The sequence below is a fragment of the Crocodylus porosus genome, unplaced genomic scaffold (assembly GCF_001723895.1).
Source record: "Crocodylus porosus isolate Cpor-Errol unplaced genomic scaffold, CroPor_comp1, whole genome shotgun sequence".
NCBI classification, from domain to species: domain Eukaryota; kingdom Metazoa; phylum Chordata; order Crocodylia; family Crocodylidae; genus Crocodylus; species Crocodylus porosus.
The window spans coordinates 376,759-396,054 of record NW_017728952.1 but is presented as its reverse complement, the minus strand read 5'-3'; the positions used below and the strand labels follow the sequence as shown (position 1 = coordinate 396,054).

Genomic DNA, 19,296 nt, shown 5'->3' with positions numbered 1-19,296 from the left:
CTGATTCTTCCCCCAATGAAAAGGATTGCATGGAGATTTAATGCTGCTATTATGGGAGCTTTGGTCATGACTCAGGAGTTCAGGTTCAGTTTTGTTTGACATTTACGGGAGAGAGATTCAGCCACTTTGCTGTATAGAAAATATCTTCCCTAGGTTTACAGCAGCTAAGCTGAGTGCAATGACTATGAGAAATGAGTTACATTTGTGGACACCAGAGTCAAGTGTCTTTTCTGTACTCTCTAGGGTGCGTTAAGTAATAATTTAATTTTCACAATAGACTGATCTTATCCCTCCAACAATGAATGTGCAAATAGACAGAAAGATATATTCCCCAGCAGATGTAATAATAAAATAACCCCCTTCTCCAGCAGTCATAATCACCATAAAATCCCTCAGCCAAGTTCTAGCTATTTGCTGGGGAAGTTTAACAGTCTTCTGTAATACTAAGCCAATATGAGCACTTGCATACAATATTTGTTACATTTGGTTTACAACTTAAAAGCTATTACTGTAGCACTAGAGAGGCAATTAAGGTAATTTCTGAAGTAATTAACATAAGTGATAATGAGGAAGTTGTGAGCATCGGATGTTGAGCAAGCTAATCTTTAATTTAATTGCTGTGTTGCTATTAGAGTATATGCATTTTGCATGAGTTAGATGTTTGTTTTTAGTATCTTGGCGCAATGGCAATAATTGTAGAGAGAGCCATACTGAGAAAAGGAGCTACAATTAGTTACATCTCATCAGGAAATCATAATGCATCTTCCTGAATTCAGACCAGTGTTTCTTGGGAAAGGCTGACATTTTATTTTAATCAGCACTTTGGCAATGTTAGTTCAAGTGATCTTGACTTAAAACAGACCTAACAAATAAGGATAATTTCGTTTTTAACTCTTTTGGGCCTTAATGCAGCAAAGCATATTTATTCATGTTCTTAAGTTTGAGCGTGTGCTTCAGTCAAATGATTATGTTCTGTTGAAGTTACCGGTGGATTTAAGAACATGCTTAAGGATAAGCCTATGAATCTGTGCCCAGCTTAATAAGGGCCTTGTAGTCTCATCCTTGCTCTAAGCGCCTTTTCTTGGGTGCTGAGCCTGCAAGGAATTTGAGTTCGTACTTCTTCCTTCATTTCAGAATTGTTATAAACATTTATAGCATCATTTTTATATTATCCTTTAATTTTATTTAACTATGGTAAACGTAAAATTGTTCTGGATCCATGCAGTGTTCAGCAAAACAACAAGAGTAAATGGACTGTGTTGAGTTATACACAACTTAACTTCACTTGGTGTTGGGATTGTGTCATGGGCATTGTAAAGCTAACAGGCTTCTCTTGCAACTTTAAACCTAGGAGTAACTTGTGGCACAGAGCAGCACAATCTGACTTTGAAAATACACCTATTTTGGGAGTATATTTGAATCATGGAGCAATCAGCCTTCAAAATTATTGTGGCCCTCTATCTTTGTCCTCCCCGAGCCAAAACAAGGGGTATGAAGAAATTCTAAAAATCAGTTGTGTTTTGAAACTCCTTCACTGTTGAAGGAATCATTATTAGGATTTCATTTTAGTGTTCTGGCATTCACAGGTATCCAGTGTTACTGCTCCACAAACCCATTTGGAAACCCACATGTTCAACATTGCTGTTCTCCCACACACACCCAAGACACTGCAGCTTTCCCTTGGGTCCTCTCTGCATATGACGGTAAGTCTAAACAAAAGCCATTGTCATTATACTTTTCTTCTTACCATGGGATTACATTGAAAGCAGTTAATGCTGATTATTTTTTCTTAATGTTGTTCAGTCTGTGTATTGTACTGAGTTCAACAGGTAATGAAAGGTGTGTTCCTCCACTGTATTTGCTCTACAGTGGTAGAAAAAAGTGTTGCGGACAGGCCAGAGATTAAAATTTTACCATACCAAAATAAGTTGCAAAATGAATATTAATAGCAGTGGTTGAAATAAAAGCATATATTGTAGAGGTCCTTATATTTTAAAGGAAGGAAAACTAGATCTTTGTAACAGGTTCCAAAGTTTCTTAAAAACAAACAAACAAAGCAAACTTAAAACTTGTGTAATTGAGTCCATTACAACTGAGGGAAGTAAAAGGCCTTGGGTTAGGTAAATGGTAATGAATAGATCTTGCCAGTAATTCCACTGCAATCCTTACTGATAAAAGCATACCCGGCCCTTCTCACAAAGTTCTAATTCATCAGCCTGATGCCAGGAACTTACAGTATTTTAGGGAAAGACACCTTCAGGGTTGGTAGGAACTGAATTAGGGGCAAGTGCCACATAGTGAGCTGTTGTATCTGTAATACACGACCATTAGGAGGGACTTGAAGATGGTCTAGGTGGAAACCTTTAGGGTAGGAGTTCTAAAGTTGTTGGGTGGGTGTAAGAAGAGGCACTGCAGGTATTAGGACTGGTGAAGTGGAGGAGCCAGAAGACATATAAGTGAAGACAAAATGAGAGAGTAGACAAGGGCCAGGTGATGCATAGCTTCAAGAACCAGGGCTGGAAGTATGAACATGATACATACCTGAGAGGTAGAGAAGTGCAACTGAGAATCCCCAGGTATGCCTGCCCTCCATTTTGAGTCACCTAAATCTCTGTACCAGTGGTTCTCAACATCTGGTCAACAAGGCCATGTTACCATGCCTGTGGGTCTCCCCACAGGTCTGAAAACCTTCTGCAGAATTTCCAGACAAGTGGGGAGCCCTGTGAACCAGGTGATATTGCCCTACATTCTAGATCACATTGGTTCATGGCCAGATCCAAGTGCATGGGTTTGGGCCAGTGCATGAGATCATGTGGTATCAGGCCTGTGTATGCAGCCAGATCTAGGATGCAGGACCTGGCTGGTGCTCCAATCCTATGCCTCACACCATTCATCTAGCTCACAGAAAAAGAAGGTTGAGTACCACTGCCCTATACAATGGCCCTTATTGGCTCCTTACCTGGCTTTAATCTAGCTCATGTACTAGTAGCAGTGAAGCTGCAGGAGGATAGAGCTCAGCTGGGATGAACTGTCCAAGTATGAAACTAGCTCAGGTACTGGTAACAGTCAAGCTGCAGCACAGTGGAGCTCAGCATGAATGAACTGTCCAAGTATTGAATCGAAACAGGGGACCCATTAAAAGGTAAGGTCGTGTGTGTGCATGAACGCAGGCACTCAACCCCCCCACCCCAGCCGCAATCCAAGAGGCTCTGAGATCTACCTGTGGATCAAGCTCCACTGGTTGGTGACCACTGTTGTAGACTTTTCATTTGCCTAAGCCCTTCCCTGCTGTATATTTATGTATGTGCCTGATTCTTCCCCCAATGAAAAGGATTGCATGGAGATTTAATGCTGCTATTATGGGAGCTTTGGTCATGACTCAGGAGTTCAGGTTCAGTTTTGTCAAGGCCAATTTGGAGGAGATTTGGCCCGATTTAGCGTCTGAATCTCCAAATACGAATCGAATCAGGGGACCCATTAAAAGGTATTATTAGTGTTCTCTGCAGTAAACAGGCACAGCTCAACATCACGCTTGCAGAATTAACAACCAGAATAGGGAACCATCTGGACAGAACACTTACCAGGAGGAAATCTCTGCATCCAGCCATGAAGCCTGCCACAAATGGCTTCACTCCTTAAAAAAGGAGATGGAAGCAAAACTTTCCAAATTTGCATGTCCCAGCAACAAACCTACAATCCACAGTAATGTCATCAAGCTAACCAGCTGCATTCTCTGTCTGGCTGTGTCTGTACTATCTGGTGGTCTGTCATGCTGCTGTACTACACAGTTTAAAACAGTGCAGCTGTATGGAGACCTTGAGGCTTTTTTCTGCTGCCTAAGACTGAGAAAACGTTTCCATGACAAGTAGCCATCTAAAGATCAACCTGACCAAGATCAGATACATATGCAGAACAAGAAGAAGGACCATTCCTGGACTCCGCTCAAGGGCTGCATCCCCACTCTGAACTTAGTACATAGACTGTTTTTGCCTCAGTGCCCACTCCGAGATTGCAAAAAATCAACATTTATATTACAACCCCAGTGATGTGGAACAGAGAACCATACTTGGCCTTAAAAACAACTTGGATATTATCATGCAACATAGTAATAAGGCAGGGGTGCCACTCTTGTATGTACAGGAAGCTGAGAGACTTTACAACAGTTTTACAAACTCCTGACAGAGGACCCCATAGCACAATACCAGATGGACCTGGATAAATTCATACACAATCTACCTTGGGGAACACAGAAGAGGAGTACTGCTTTGAGTTTCCAGGATCTCAAGGCAGGCAACTTTTACTTATTATCCAAGATCCACAAACCTAGTTACCCAGGGTGCCCTATTATCTCTCGCATTGGCACCATCATGGATGGAGTTTCTGGCCTTGTTGATTCTGTCCTATTCCCATATATCACTAGACTTTCCAGGTATTTGAAAAACACCACACATTTCTTAAGGAAATTGGCCTGCAAGGGCAATCTACCAGTTAACATAAATGGCACTTCCATGGTCATGCATATGGCCTTCCAGTATGCCATCATATTTATGACAGAACTTGAAGTCTGTTTCCTTCCTAGCTGTCCTCTCATCCCCCTAATTTAGGGCACATCAATGATATTTTCATTGTATGGATGTATGAGAACAAATAGCTAGAGAATGTCACCAGGACTTTAATAATTTCCAACCCTCCATTGAACCAACTAATAGTCCATCCAACAAATTCATTTCTTAGACACTAGAATGAAAGTTTGCAATGACCACATCATCACCACATTGTTTCAGAAACCAAGCAATTGCTAGAGCTACTTTTATACCACCAGCCTTCATCCTAAGTACACCACTGGATCCATTGTCTGCAGCCATGCTCTATACAGGCTGTTTTCAGACTGAGGACACAATTGGTTCTTAAAAACCACATCTTAAGTTGAAACATTGCAACTCGGAACCAATTTTCTCATAATAAACAACGTTATAAATGGGGGATTGGTTCCTGAACCAAGGCCCAATACCCTTTTTTCACTAAAAATATCCCCAAATTGTGTACTCGATCAATTATAGATGAGTAATATAGCTACATTACTGTATTTATATTGTAAATAGCAATCATATTGATTTGGAAGGACTTCTTTGAAGTGACTTTGCTGGACTTTTTGAAGGGCTCTTGGTTGGACTTTTTGAAGGGTTTTTGGCTGGAGTCTTCTCAGGAGTCTTGGCTGCAGGTTTTTCTGAAGTCTTGTCTGCTTTCTTAAGGAAGTTTGGACAGATGTTCTCCAGGGAGATGAGCCACACAGCAAACTTGTTCGCTGGTGTGGCATTGCATCAGATCAGTCATTGTAAAGTCAAAACTGACATCATAAAGTTGAAATAGGGTGTCAATTTATAAATGATGTAAGTGCAAAATGTTGTAACTTGAAATGTTGTAAGTCGAGGACTGCCTGTATTACAAATGTATCTGCTCTGATCCCACCAACTGGGATGCATGCTATAAAGACCTGGAGCAGGGATTGCTTCAATTACCATGCATCCCCAAAACTATAGACACTTAAATTAACAAAGCCAGACTCAGACTTCTTTCTAACCAGCTTCAATGCCAACTCTGGGACAAGGAGACTGTAGTCTGCAGTCACTGGCAAAGGGTTAGATTCTTACATGTGTTCAGGTGCCTCAGACGGGGAAAGGTGCTTGGTGGGATTTTCAGAAATGATGAGGCACTTATACCCCATTACAACTGAATGTGTCAAAGCTAGCCACTAGGGGCTTTTGAAAAATCTCACTGCATACTTTGGTGCCTAACTACCTCCAAAGATCTGTGACTGGACAGTTGCATGCAGGATATCAGTAGTGAAACAGGAAACTGCACCTAGGTCTTTCCAGAACCAAGCTAGTGCCTTAACTACTGGACATTCCTTTTAGTTCTCCTAAAACAGGGTGGGGTAGGGAATACTTTTTCTTGCTGGTTCATTTTGGGGAAGCAAAGACATGATCCTGGGATGGGTAATGATATTGTATGGAGGAAAGTCAGCAGAAATGGACCTCCCAGAAGCATTGTGTTTCTAGGAAGGATCTGAGGGAGGTAAGGTGCTGCATTGGGTCAAAGAAATCATTCCAAGCCCTGGCGGTAGAAAAAGATGGAGCCAGGGTGTAACCTTGAGTATAATGGCCAGGAACTGGGTGAAGGGACAGAGGGAGCAGTGATACTGGGATTACTAAATTCATCATGGCACAGGTTTCTTGTCAGGGTTTAAAATATTGGCAGACTTCTGCAGGCAATAATAAAACTTGCTCAGGCTGTTAGCTGGAGAAATATATGGTCATGTATCTTTTTGCTTAGATTTTTTTTTTAAACAAAATTCATGGGAGAGTTGTCAGACTACTTCATCCAATGCTGCTTTTTATAGCTAATTACGCACCACAAAATTCAATAGTGTCATAAAATATTATGCTTTACTGAGAGGGTTCATCACAACCAGCAAGTGCTGCCTCTTTGAGAGACAAATATGCCTTGGAGACAACTACAAAGAGGACCATAATGTTAAATCTCTTCATCACAAAAAAAGAAGGCACATCTTATGTCGATCTGATTGCTAATCCATTTTCAAATGCCTACGTTCCTTTAGAACTAGATGGACTTCTTTGCTGAAAAAAGAACTCAGTGCTAAGTCTTTCTAGAGCAAGAGTCCACTTTGAGTATCCTTCCTAAGAAAGGTGAAAGAAGGTTCTTTGAAACCTTGATGTTTGATCTGGGTGAAGACACTAGAACCTCGGTCATCCACATTTGAATGGTTCACAGCCTGTGTAGTTCAAGGTGGATTATTGAAGTAAAGGCATTCAGCTCAGCTATTTGCTGTGACTTTTGCTTCAAAGGACACAGCTTCTTTGCCCAGCTGGAGAATAGCCTCAATTCTAGGCAGCTACTTGGAGAAGCATTACCCTTTGAAATAAAAGTTGTGGCAAATAGCTGGAGCACCTTGTAGCTCTCTGCTTTAGCTATAAATATATACTTAGCTGGCTTGCAAAACTTCTTTGCAAGAAGAAAAGAATCTGGGTTATGTTTCCTTTTTCAGTCATGCATCAGGTTACATGCTCCCAAGAATGATCTGATTGGTGATGTAAACCTGTACCTTCTCATGCAGGTGACAGTAACTAAATGTAAGCTGAGAAGGAATAGGGGGACAGAAGAGAATTTTGAGAGTATTAAGGCATGCCTTGAGTCTACCAAGCAGTTATGGAAAAAATGACACTTTATTGTTTTCAGGCACATTTATTTTTCTGCAGTCAGTGCCATGTCTGCCAGCTTCAATGTCAGAAATGAGTTTTAACTGCTTTTTGGCTCCTTTTAGATGTGCATAACCAACACATCTAGGAATGAGTCAGCTGGATACTCTTTGTTCTGTGGGCCTGAACTGAATTTCCATTCAGACACACGTGTGTGGATGCACTGATGCCAGAGGTGTTGTTCAGGGGCTCATAAATATTGATTGATTTCATCAGCATTTTAGTGCAGGGAACAAAAATACGCCCACCCTGACCACTGGGTGTAGACATTCATTGCACTATCTGGATATGGAAAATACACTAGAAACAAGAAGACTTACTACATAATGTAATGATTAGGGCACATTTCATCAGCGGTTTCAAACAGTTTTACAAAAGTAGCTAAATCTTATTATAAAAATAGGAAACTAAGGCACAAAAGGTATAAATAAGGGTCTTAGTACATATTTTATTTAAATTGTAGTAAGCATTTCCTTGCCACATTAAAAGTTGTAACATGTTCTGAGTAGTCATAAAGTTAATGCTTAGTATGATCTTCCAGCCCACATGCATTATATGGAGCTTTGGCCAACTGGGTCTCTGCTGCTGACAGTGGGCAGAAGGGAGGAATGGGGAGCTGAGCCTGAGAGAAGGTACTGCCCCTGCTACTGAACCCTGCTGGTGCCCTGGGACTGGAGCCCATTCAAGATTGCTGCAGTCCCAGGGCTGGGCCTGGGAATCAGTTGATGGTCTGTCTCAGCCAATTCAAGATTCCAGGGCAGTCCCAGGGGTGGACAACAGCAGATTGTGGTCCCAGCCCTTGAACCTCATATTGCTTGTATTATCTTGGTGAAGCAGTCAGACAATAACTGAATATGTTATACTTCGTGTGATTTAGAGCTGTTGCTCCCGTCAAAGCTCTTACTTGGTATGATACGAGGACACTTAGAACGTGTTTTACTGCTTGAATGCGTAGATGTTTGCACCTTAAGTGCAGTTAACACTATGTCCTAAGTATAATGTGTGATAAGATCCTAATGTGCCCATACAGACCAGGAACAGCAGTCTTATCTCCTGATTCAGACTACAAGGTTGTTGTCTAGAATCCTTCTTCCAGGATTCACTGATGCAGGCAGGATACTATAGAGAGTTATTTATTATCAGAACACGTAATGGCTCTAGCGGTTTGTGTAGTACTCCACACATGATTGTACCAGTGGCCTATCTAATCTAGCACCCTGTCTCCAAAGAAGTGATTTTGTCTTTTAGAGGACAGTTACTGAATAACCTCTCTCAGCAGAGGAAGTCTTTTCTTAAGCTTATCTGTTAGTGGCTAGGTTATGGCCTGAGGCATGAAACTTAGGTCCTGTATATATGTACATAGAATCCATGTCTTTAGGGCCTCAGTCAGTGCCTTACCTCCAAGATTGTCTTTTCTCTTTCTGCAATTCCTTTCTTCAGTCAGTCCACACCTTCCAGCACCTGCAACAAGTGTGAATACCAGCCTCCTTTGCTATGCTACTCTTGAGTAGGTCCAGCCCTTGTACTGGATGGGACAGGGCTGTTGTGGAGCAAAGGCTGTATCCTGGTGCAGAAGCACAAGACTCAGCTGCTCTATGGAAATGGTACTTGTGTGGTCTGGGAGCCATAACTTGCTCAAGGAGATCTTTAGCTGTCAAGTTCTAGCAAGTCTCTACCGAGCGTGGTCATGAAAACTTTTAACAATGGGCTGAAAACCTTATCTTGTCCCATAGCTTTGTTCATATGAGTGTCTGAACTGTTTTGGCTCAAATTTTCAAAAATATGTCATCAACCTGAAGAAGAAAACCAGCATGGAAAATTTTAACCCAGTTGGACAAAGGTTTAAGCAAATGAGACAAATGTGAAGTGTTCTGTAGCCTTCATAGACAGATGGTTACCATTCCCATCTAGAATATAGTTGTGCATGTGCGTGTGTGTGTGTGTGTAATATATTCTTACTAATATTACTGTGGATATTCTTATAATCCATTTCTTCCAATTACAGGCTAATTACAGAGGTAGCTAAACTTGTTTTTATATATTATTTGTTTTAATTTTACCTACCATATCTTTGTCCTTTGTTCATGAGAGAGGATGCATATGAGCCCTCATTCCTTATTGCATTCATTATCTGATATATTTCCATCATATTCATTTTTTTATCTAAATGAAACAGTTTTTGAGTGGAATTCTGTTCTGCTGAAGTCAAATTAAACTTTACTGTACTGTAGACTTCAAGGGGACTGGCCTTTTACCGCTGATCTTTACAGTCTCTTCTCAGGAGGAGGTCTTTCTAGGTGCATCTACAGGAGATGCTTTACTGCGCATTAGGCTAAACTAATGCACAGTAAAGCTCCACAGTCTACACATGCATGGCAATTATTGCACATTAGATTTGTCTAATGTGCTGTTTGTTAGTACTAGTACATACGGGTGCTAGAAAAGAGGCACATTAACTAATGTGCAGCAGCACATGTATAGATGCTGACATTGGGCTCTACTTGGTGCAGAGCCACGTGGCAGGGGTGTCTCATTGGCTGTCCCAAGCTGGCCTCCAGACCCCTGGCCTGACCCCCAGGCCCTCTGACAGCTGCTGTCTGCCGCCTGAGCACTGTGTTGCACTAGTGTGGGCATGTGCTGGGCACTGCAGCCCTTCAGAGCCTGGCTCTGCCCCCCAGAGCCTGTGCCAGCAGCTGCCTGCCCTGTGGGCTCTGGGGCCCATTGATGCAGGCATGTGTTGGGCACTGCAGTGCTGCAGACCCTGGCTGTGCCCCCCAGGACTCCACGTAGGCAGAATCTGGCTCTTGGACACCATGTCCCATGCCAGCAGGCACATGCCAGCTGATGCTGATACCCAGAGCCCTGGCCTGATCTCCTGAGGACCCTGGCAGCAGGTGCCATGTCAGCTTCCCCAGGGATGGAGACAGCAGCCTGGGGACCAAACTGGACTGAGCAGGAGACTGCAGACCTTATCACAATCCGGGGCAACATGGAGGTCTAGCAGCTGTTTGGCCAGGCGACCAGGGCAAATATATACACAGGGCATATATACACAGCCCTGGCAGAGTGCATGCAGGAGCACAGCCACCAGTGCTCTAGCCAGCAGTGCCACCTAATGATCTGGGCCCTGTGGGTGCAATGGGTCCAAATCAGGGACCACAAACAGTGGTCCGGAATTGCCTGTAGGTCCATGCCCTTCCTGCAGCAGCTAGACCAGATCCTAGGCCAGATGGACCCTGGCGAGGCCTGCCACATCTATTCTAGCATGGGCAGGCTGCTGGATCCTGTGCCACAGCTCAGCAACCACAAAGACTCAGTGGGGGAGGGCCCGTCAAGGCTCCAGCACCAGGTCCCAGTGTGCTTCCTGCCCTTGACCTCACCTGGCAGCCTGGGCTGCCAAAATCTGGAATGGTCTTCCAAGGGAGGTGGTGCTCTCTTACTTTGGGGGTCTTTAAGAAGAGGCTACATATGCACCTGGCTGGGGTCATCTGACCGCACCGCTCTTTCCTGCCCAGGCAGGGGATCAGATTCGACATTCTGCTGAGGGCCTTCTGACACAAACATTAGGCCTGTGTGAGTCAGTAGCTATCTGATCCGGCTTCAGATCTGGCTGCAGATCCGGCTGCTTCAGATGGCCGTGATCCAATCTGGAGCTCCAGTCTGGGTTTCCGCCTCAAAGATCCGGCCATAGGGTATAATGGGGAATCAATGTAATATCTATAACTTTGTTGTTTTTTGTCCGATTTGGATGAAACTTGCCAGAATGGTAGCCTCTGCTGGGAGCATGAAACTTGCAAAGTTTCAAGAAGATCAGTGCAGGGGTTTGGAGGGCACTGTACCCCCAAATTCTTGAAAGCCAAACTCATGTCACGGCTGTGTGTTACAACACAGGGGGATCAAACCTGCAGGGGTGGTAGCTCTTGCTAAGGCCACAAAGCCTGCCAAGTTTCAAGAAGATGAGTGCAGGAGTTTGGGGGGAACTGTACCTCAAGCTGCGGACAAGCAAAACTTGTGACATGGGTGACCCTGTGTGTGTTAAGGCACAGCGGGGTGACAGCTGCAGGGATGGTGGCCCCAGCTGCGGCCACAAAGCCTGCCAGCTGTTGAGGAGATCAGTGCAGGGGGGTTCTGGAGCCCTGCACCCCTAGCTGCTGATGGACAAAACTTGTGCCATGAGTGCTTGTGGGACTGACTGTGTCTGTTTTGGGGCAGTTGATTGTCTGTATTGAGTCTTTCCTCTCCTTAGTCTTGTTTTGTAGGTGCTAATTGATAGCAATTAACTGGCTACATTAGCTAGGTCCTGTATATTGAGCTGGTCCCTGAGTGAATCATGATTGATTGATAACTGGTAACACAGTAGCTTAGCAGCCAGGCCTGCCCATGCCCCAAAACAGACACAGTCAGTTCCACAAGCACCCATGGCATGGGGTCTGACCACTGGGAATGCCTGTCATGCCCACCTGGTAAGCCCTGCACAAGGAGAGCCGGAGGGGGAGGAGGGGGCAGCACGGCCACCTTTGCCCATGCCAGCTCACCCACCTGCCCCTAGGTTTGCAACCCTGGAGTCAGGGACCCCACATGGGAGGGGTTTGGGGGCCTTCCCCTCTCTGCCCTACCTGGCCAAACTCCCCCCATCCACTGGAATATGCCTCCACAACATGGAGGGAAGCAGGAGACAATTTAGGACTTAATTGAGTGCCCCAGAGGCTCCCAACTAGGCAGCGAGGGGCCGTCACATGTGGAGAAATTCGTCGATGGCAGCAATGAATTCCATGGCTGTGGGGGTCAGGCACTCCTAGCGTAGGCAGAGATACCCCTCTGGGTGGTGCACATTGCAAGGAAGTGTAAGTTTGCTTGGGGTGCCATTGAAGCTCAGGGCCCTGTGCCAGGTTCTCAGCTGTGCCTGGGGCACCATGTGATCAGCAGCAGCTGGCCGTAGTGGGTAGGACATCCCTCAGCGCACTCAAAGAATTTGTTGCAATGTGCCTCGGTGACAGTTGGGGCATAAACCATGTGTGGCAGGGGCCCTGGCCCCATACACCTCTCTAGGGAGGGCCACTGTGGAGGGGAGAGCGGGGCATCACCAGCTCTGCATCCCAGCCAGGCGGGAGCCTCTCACCCCTAGGACCCAGGTGCCATGGGCTTGGCAGCACAGGAGCAAACTGCCTGGCCTGTAGGGAGGAGAAAGGGAGAAGCTGGCCCTGGCCCAGCCTGAGTAGGGTATGGGGAAGGCAAGTTACTTGCAGCAAGTGGCAAGCAGCCTGGGAAGGCTCAGCTGGTGGCCACCTGTGGAAGAGCTCACCCAGCCAACTTACCCTGGGCACATGTTTACGCACAGCCCCTGAACTGAGGGCTGGCAGCATACAGACCCTTGCATATTATCTGCATGTTATCTCTGAAATATTGCAAACTCTCACAAAGAGCCTCTCTGTCCTTGCTCTGCAGGACCAGCAGCTGCACATAGGGGAAAACCACCAATAGCCAGTAGAGATGCTGCTGCAAGGTTGCTGCCACCATCAGCTGGCACCCTCTGCACGTGCTGCCTCCACCAGCACTGGACCCAGGAGCACACTGCGCTCCTGGAGTGGCTGGTCACTGCAGTGGAGGAGTGCCTTGTGGACTCTTGGGTCTTGCACCATCAGGACCTGGAAAAGTATTGGGTGGACCACACCCTTGTGGAGTGGTACCTGACCTCCTTGAGAGGGTGGTAGAGGCCCAGGAACAGCAGGGCACCATGGTGGTCCAGGCAGTGGAGTTGGTAGAGGAGAACGACTATGTCCTAAACACTGTCCTGGCCCTGGCAGTCACCTTCATGTTGCCTGATATGCAGCTCTGGGTCCTGGCCCTGCCTGGCAGTGGCCCATGGCCCAGTGCCAGACTCCTGACCCTGGTCCACCAGTGGCCTGCTTTCTGACCTGGGCTGCTACCTGCTGCTTGTCTGGCTGTCATGTGGTCCCTGAGTGGGAGCTGGCCACAGGTTGGCCAGTTCTGCACATGGGCACTGGTGGCCCTGGCCCCATGGAGGAGGAGGAAGGGGAGTGAGCTGAGTGGGTTGGACAGCTCCTTCCCTTGCCCCCAGGCCAGCCCCCACTCCCCCACCCCGCACTGGGCTCACCACAGCATCCACACCTGCAGTGATGTTTCCAGAGTCTGGAGTGCTTGCTGGGTGCCTCTCCCTTGGATCCACACTGTAGGTACCTTCACCCAACTGTTCCCCCTATCAGTTCACAAAACAGACAGTGTACTTAGTTGCCTGGGAAGCAGGTGCTTTATTGGTGGTGCAGTTTGGGGTTAGGGATGGGTGTGTTGTTGGAAGGAAGGAGTCTATTGTTGGGGAGGAAGGGAGGGAGTCTGTTGGGAGGGAGTGGGTTGTCAGTTGTTGTGTAGTTTGATGTTTTTTGTAAAGTGTCTGTAGAGTGCGTATTCTTGGGGTAGCACTGTAGGCCTGGCATCCGTGGGCAGTTGCTTAGCCAGACTCCAACGGGGGCTGGAGGAGGAGGTAATCAGCAAGTGTGTTGTGAACACAGTGCCCTGGCTGCTGCTATTGGGGGTTGGGCGAGGAGTGTCCCTAGTGCACTAGTCAGTGGCTCCCAGAAGAACACCTCCTGCCAGCCTGGGGCTGGCACCAGCGCTGCTGCAGCCAGAGCCTGGAGCTCCACAGGGCTGCTGCAGAGGGGCAGGGCAGGAGCATTCCTGGACTTGACCGCTCCTGTTGGGTGCAAATCTGCATCCAACACAGGTGAATGTATAGATGTGTTTCCATCCAAAGTCTGGCTGGAATTTGTGCCTGAATTTACTGCACATCAACAGATGATTGTCTCGTGCTCACATCAGATAATTTAATTGGCCATATCATAAACTTAGTTTATAGTGCTACATGCTTTGTTAGTGGTTATGAAATGATCTGGACACTTTAAGATCCAGCCAGAATATCTAACTTGATGATCTCTTGTGGCATTTAATTCTACCAAATTAAGACCCATATGTGGCTGTGAATTACATTTGTGTGTTCTTCAGTGTGGTCATTCCTCACATCGGCTTCTTTATGGTATCGTGTGACCCAGCACAGATGCTGTTCTTGTAACCACAAAGCTGATATAATTCTAAAGGAATTCATGGGTTAGGAAGAGAGAAGGGGAGACTATTGTTTCCCCACATTTCTGTGGAAATTTCTGGAAAATTTCTCATTTTCTTTTAAAACCAGGGTTATTCCGAGCATATCTGGCCAGACAAAGTGTAGTAAATGGCTAATATCTTCATTCTGGGATTTTAAATTGAATTGCTTTGCTCTATATCCACTCTGAGCTGCTAAATGAAAAAACAAGCCCTCTACCCCCAGTGGTGTGAGGGCATCTTGTGCACCCTTGCAGGACTCCACAGAACTCAGACACCTATTTTTGGATTAGAGCTCCCTTCCCAATTCTCCTTTTCTCCCATGGTGGTTAGTAATTTACTGTTGTCCTATGTCAGGAGCAAATTGTGTCAGGCCTGTTGTGCTGGTTGGCATATTGGGGTGGGGAGAGGGTAAGAAGCTTGTTCTGCCTCTGCCATCAGCAGGGAAAGTAACAGCTGGTCACTTCTGCATGCCCAGATACAAGGTCATGATAGCTTCCTTCCTGCATGGATCCCAGGTTAGCCCCTGTCTGATTCTTACCAGTTCTCTGAGGAAATAAAGAGTTATTGTCGGTGGTGAAATACACATTTCTCTCTCCTGTTAATGAGGATGATCATTAATACTGCATGTTCCATGGTAGAAGCGGTGCACAAGCCCTTTACACAGACAGAAAATTCACTTGCTTATGGTTCCCAGGCCATGAGCAACTGGTGCCTCTTGAGTCTGGTGCAGAAGCTGCCGGTGGTGTTGGCAGTGGGGACATAGCTGGTGAGCTCTTTCAGGCACTGCTGGCAGTCTCAATGGCAGGGGCGGAGCTGGGGAGCACCTGCAGCCAGTGGTGGTGGTGGCAGAGGCGGAGCTGGTGAGCATCTGCAGACACCGTTGGTAGCAGGAGCAGAGCTGGTGAGCATCAGCAGATGCCATCAGCAGCGAGGGTGGAGCTGGCAAACATTCGCAGATGCTGGCAGTGGCAGCAGCGGGAACGGCACATTCCCCCCCATGCCTCCCCTACTAGTCGCCTATGCCCAGGGCACCCCTTCAAACTCAGGTGAATAGTACTCCTTTTGGACAGGAGGCCCTAAGCAGTTATGTGACTTGGCCAAAGAAAATCACTGTCAGAAAACTAAATACATGAGCTTCAAAAATCAGAAATTTTAAAGATCAAGTATTTGGAGACTCTTGTGTTAGAAGAATCAGTTCCTATGTAGGAAAACACTTATAATTCATATGATACATTTCTCCAAGCATCTTTGACTTTTCTGCCAGTTGTCTAATATGTCTCTTCAGGCATTGGAGGATCGTGTGACAGTGATTGAGCCACATCACCTCTCCTTTGTAGACCCGGGGAGTCCAAGTGAGAAAATTGTCTTCAATGTGACTGTACCTGTGCCACCAAATCAAGGCAAGAGATGTCACTGTTCAAGTTTTTATTTATTTATTTATTTATATTTTTTTTACCAAGTCTTAGGTAGGGCTGGGCTTAGAAGTGCTGTGCTTTTATTGCCATTTCTTCTGACCCCTGTAACTTTATCTCAAGTATCTGTCTGTAGATCTGTCTGCCATCTTCAGCTGTCTATCCCCCTTCACATCCTTTCAGATAGTCTGTTTCTCTGCCTCTTTTCTTAAGTTTGCAAAGAATTGAGCAGTAGCCTGGCTGATATGCTGTAATATCCCTGTCTGAAATATATTGCACATTGCACACAATGGCTTTGCCCCTTCCAGCTCTCTATAAGCATGTGTGGAGTTGACTAAATTAGGAATCTGTTTAATTTCTGATGTCCTCTATTGGTCCAGAAGATCTGTCTTGGGTGCAATTATAGCTAGATGGACTATCGCCAGGTGGCCCATTCTGGATAACATGAGGAACGATACAGTAAAAGGAGACAGAGCAGGAAAGAAATAAAAAGCAGTACAAGAGGAGGAAAGGGGAAATGTCATGGCCTTGAGCTTTTGATGTTAAAAATAAAATTGATTTCTCTTGTTAACATTCAGCTCTCTGCCTCTGCAGGTGTGGTGGAACACAGAGACAGGCCTCTCTCCCCCATCAAGTATTTCACACAGGCAGATATTAACCAGGGCAAGATTGCTTACCGCCCGCCTGCTGCCGCCCCGCACATGAGAGAGATTACTGCATTCTCTTTTTCTGGTAAGAAGCTTGTCTCCCTATTAGCTCTGCACCAGGCACACAGAAATATTATCTCCATTAGTAAAGACCTGGGCTTGCTTTTTATGCTGTAAAAAGCTGGAGTTACCATGCATTGTGGTCCCAGCCTACTCCCACTGTACCGTTAAGGATGTCCCCTGCTCTCATTTGAATTTTGGCCATCAGGTTCCAGAGGAGTAGAATTAGGATCTGAGTTATTACTGTCAACTGCTTGAATTGCAAATGTTGAACTGTGAAGCTGAGGGTGTACAAAATGTTGCTGATCTATCAGATAGAGATGAGAAGTTGGTGGTGAGGTATTTTTTTCCTCATGGTACCAAGAAATGTTTCAGGTGCCTGGCTGGTCATTCTGGTTCATATGCTTTGTGTTAAACTGATCACCAGATTTGAGGTCAGGAAGGACTTTGCCTAGGGTTACTATATTTCCAGGTCCAGAAAAGAGGACACGTGTCATGGGGGAGCAGGGGGAATATGATGGGGGTGGTGACATGCTGGTGCCCTGCCCCTGCCCATTTGCTTCCCCTCACTGACAAGCCCCTCCCTGCCCTGCTTCTTCCTCTCACTTTGGACCCACTGACCCCAGCCCTGCCAGTGTCCCTCACTCCCAAACACCAGTACCCTGCCCCCCACCCCTTGCTGGTGCCCCTCACTCCCAATGCAGAGACCCTGCCCCACCAAGCCCTGCTGGCCAAGCAGCTCCCACATTGCGCATGCACCCACTCTCTCTCTCTTTACCTTGCTGGAGCCCACATGAGGAGCATCTTTCTTGTAGCATCACCTGAGCATATTTTATCTAGCAAATTTACCTGGCAGGGCCCTTGTCTCTTTTGTTTTCTTTCTGTAGCACACTGTGGTTTTTGAGGCTCTAGTTTTTTTGTACCACCCATGGGATGGTGAGGATGTTTTGTGGCTGCACAGCAGAATGCCCGGATAGATGTTCCTGTGGACCGTTTTGGACTAAATGTCTGTTATAACTGTCTGTGATTCCATTCCTCAACTATGATGGAGGACTACTGATCCTTTCCCTGTCCTGTGATCCTATGCCACATCCTTTTCTGCACTGTAGGTGAAATCCCAGCCATGCTGCAGTCAATGAGAATATTGACAATGACTTCATGGTTTCACATTTTCACCCTCTGTTTTTTGCAATGTTCATGAAAGATTTCCCTTTATAAGACAACATTGCAAAATTCATTGCATCATGGGGATTTTTAACTTTTGATGAAGCCAGCATTGACAAAATGAACCACGAAATAGATCTGGTGGCTGTCTTCCTCCCTTTGGGATTTTTTTCCCCATGTTGTCTTGCATCTTTGTGCTTAGGCAAATTAGACGAGAACAAATGGGCATGGACTGGCTGAAATTAAAAGAAGGTTTCTAACTCTCAAAGGTATTTTCTTTGGTAAGGGCCTTCCAATGGAAGTAGAATGAATGCAAAAAATGTCCTAGGTCTATGATGTAGCTTGCATGTCATGGGGATTATATGATGTGGTTATCTATACATAGTAGGACACTGGACTTAAACCACTGACAGATGTTCATTTAAAGCACAATGTGATCTAATCCCTGACTGCAACAGTGACATCTACATATACTGTACATGGCAGAAGGCACAATTTAAAGGTCCCAGCACTTGGGAACCTTTGAAAACCACTTGTGTAGCTAGGCTGCATGTGCAGCTTTTTGACATGCCTTGTGCATGGAGACCCTGGGCTCAGGGAGAGGTTCTCTGGTCCTGAGGTATCAGTCTGCTAGGACCTGTAAAAACTGTGTGTGAAGATCTTGTGCACAGTGACCCCAAGATCAGAGAGATGCTCCTTGATCTTGGGTTCATGGCACCTCCTCTTTCCCCCTGCCTCTAAGGATTGGTGGGGGAGGGACAGGGTCTGAAACTAGTTCTGCTTCCAGCGTGAATGGATAGGCTGTGCCCCAGACCAGGGGCTGCCCCATGTTAGGTCCCAGCATTCAGCTGATCATCAGCATCTGGCATGGGTCAATCCCACACCTGCTTGTTCATCATGTTCAACTTAAGGTGTGGTATAATGCACACAAAGATGTTACACATTCTATGTAAAATAACTTTGTGGCTGCTTTGCTGTATTATAACACTACAAATTGACTTGAACATGTGGCTGGGTTATACTTTAAGGTACAATTAACAGGTTAATCACATCTTAAATGTAACATGTGCCCAGGGCCCTACTGACCCAGGAGGTCTCTTCCCATCCTGTTCCTAAGATGTGAGGTGTGAGTGCATGTTACATGCTTAACCCTGTAGAATCTGATACACAACTATGTTCTTTTAACTGAGACACATGCTACATTAAATATTATTCCTCATAGTGTATTATGTGGATTTGAAAATGAGTGGAGGACCATGTTCTCTACCTGGCATCAGCAGAAGTTGTGCCTGTGGGATGAGGAAGAACGTACCCCTCAAAGCTTCTTTAGCCAGTCTGGTTGGGTGAGAGTTGATTGTTTTATAATCCAGTAATTAAACACAAAGAGCCTGTTGCTTTGTGGAAGTAAAGCAAAAGAGAGAGAGAATTTCCTTTGCTTAGGTGAAGGCAGCACCTCAGTGCTTGGCCAATGTTTGAAAACTGTGCTTTAATCTAAATGGAACTAAAGAAAACAAAAGTTAGTGACCCTGATGAGTGTGGCACCAACTCAGATTTGTGAAAGAGGATTCCTTTTTCCTCAACACATAGATTTCATAGACATTAGGGCTGGAAGGGACCTCG

At 45.7% G+C, this 19,296-nt stretch overlaps 1 protein-coding gene across 5 annotated transcripts in view; it reads left to right on the top strand.

The window, feature by feature from the left end:
- The window catches only part of FRAS1 (Fraser extracellular matrix complex subunit 1), a 360,126-nt gene that overhangs the window by 249,819 nt on the left and 91,011 nt on the right, over window positions 1-19,296 (top strand). For all 5 annotated transcript variants that reach the window (XM_019556365.1, XM_019556367.1, XM_019556366.1 and 2 more), the window contains 3 exons: window positions 1,587-1,703; window positions 15,679-15,793; window positions 16,400-16,537. In XM_019556365.1, the coding sequence (XP_019411910.1) occupies window positions 1,587-1,703; window positions 15,679-15,793; window positions 16,400-16,537 (370 nt within the window). The remainder of the gene's footprint in view (window positions 1-1,586; window positions 1,704-15,678; window positions 15,794-16,399; window positions 16,538-19,296) is intronic.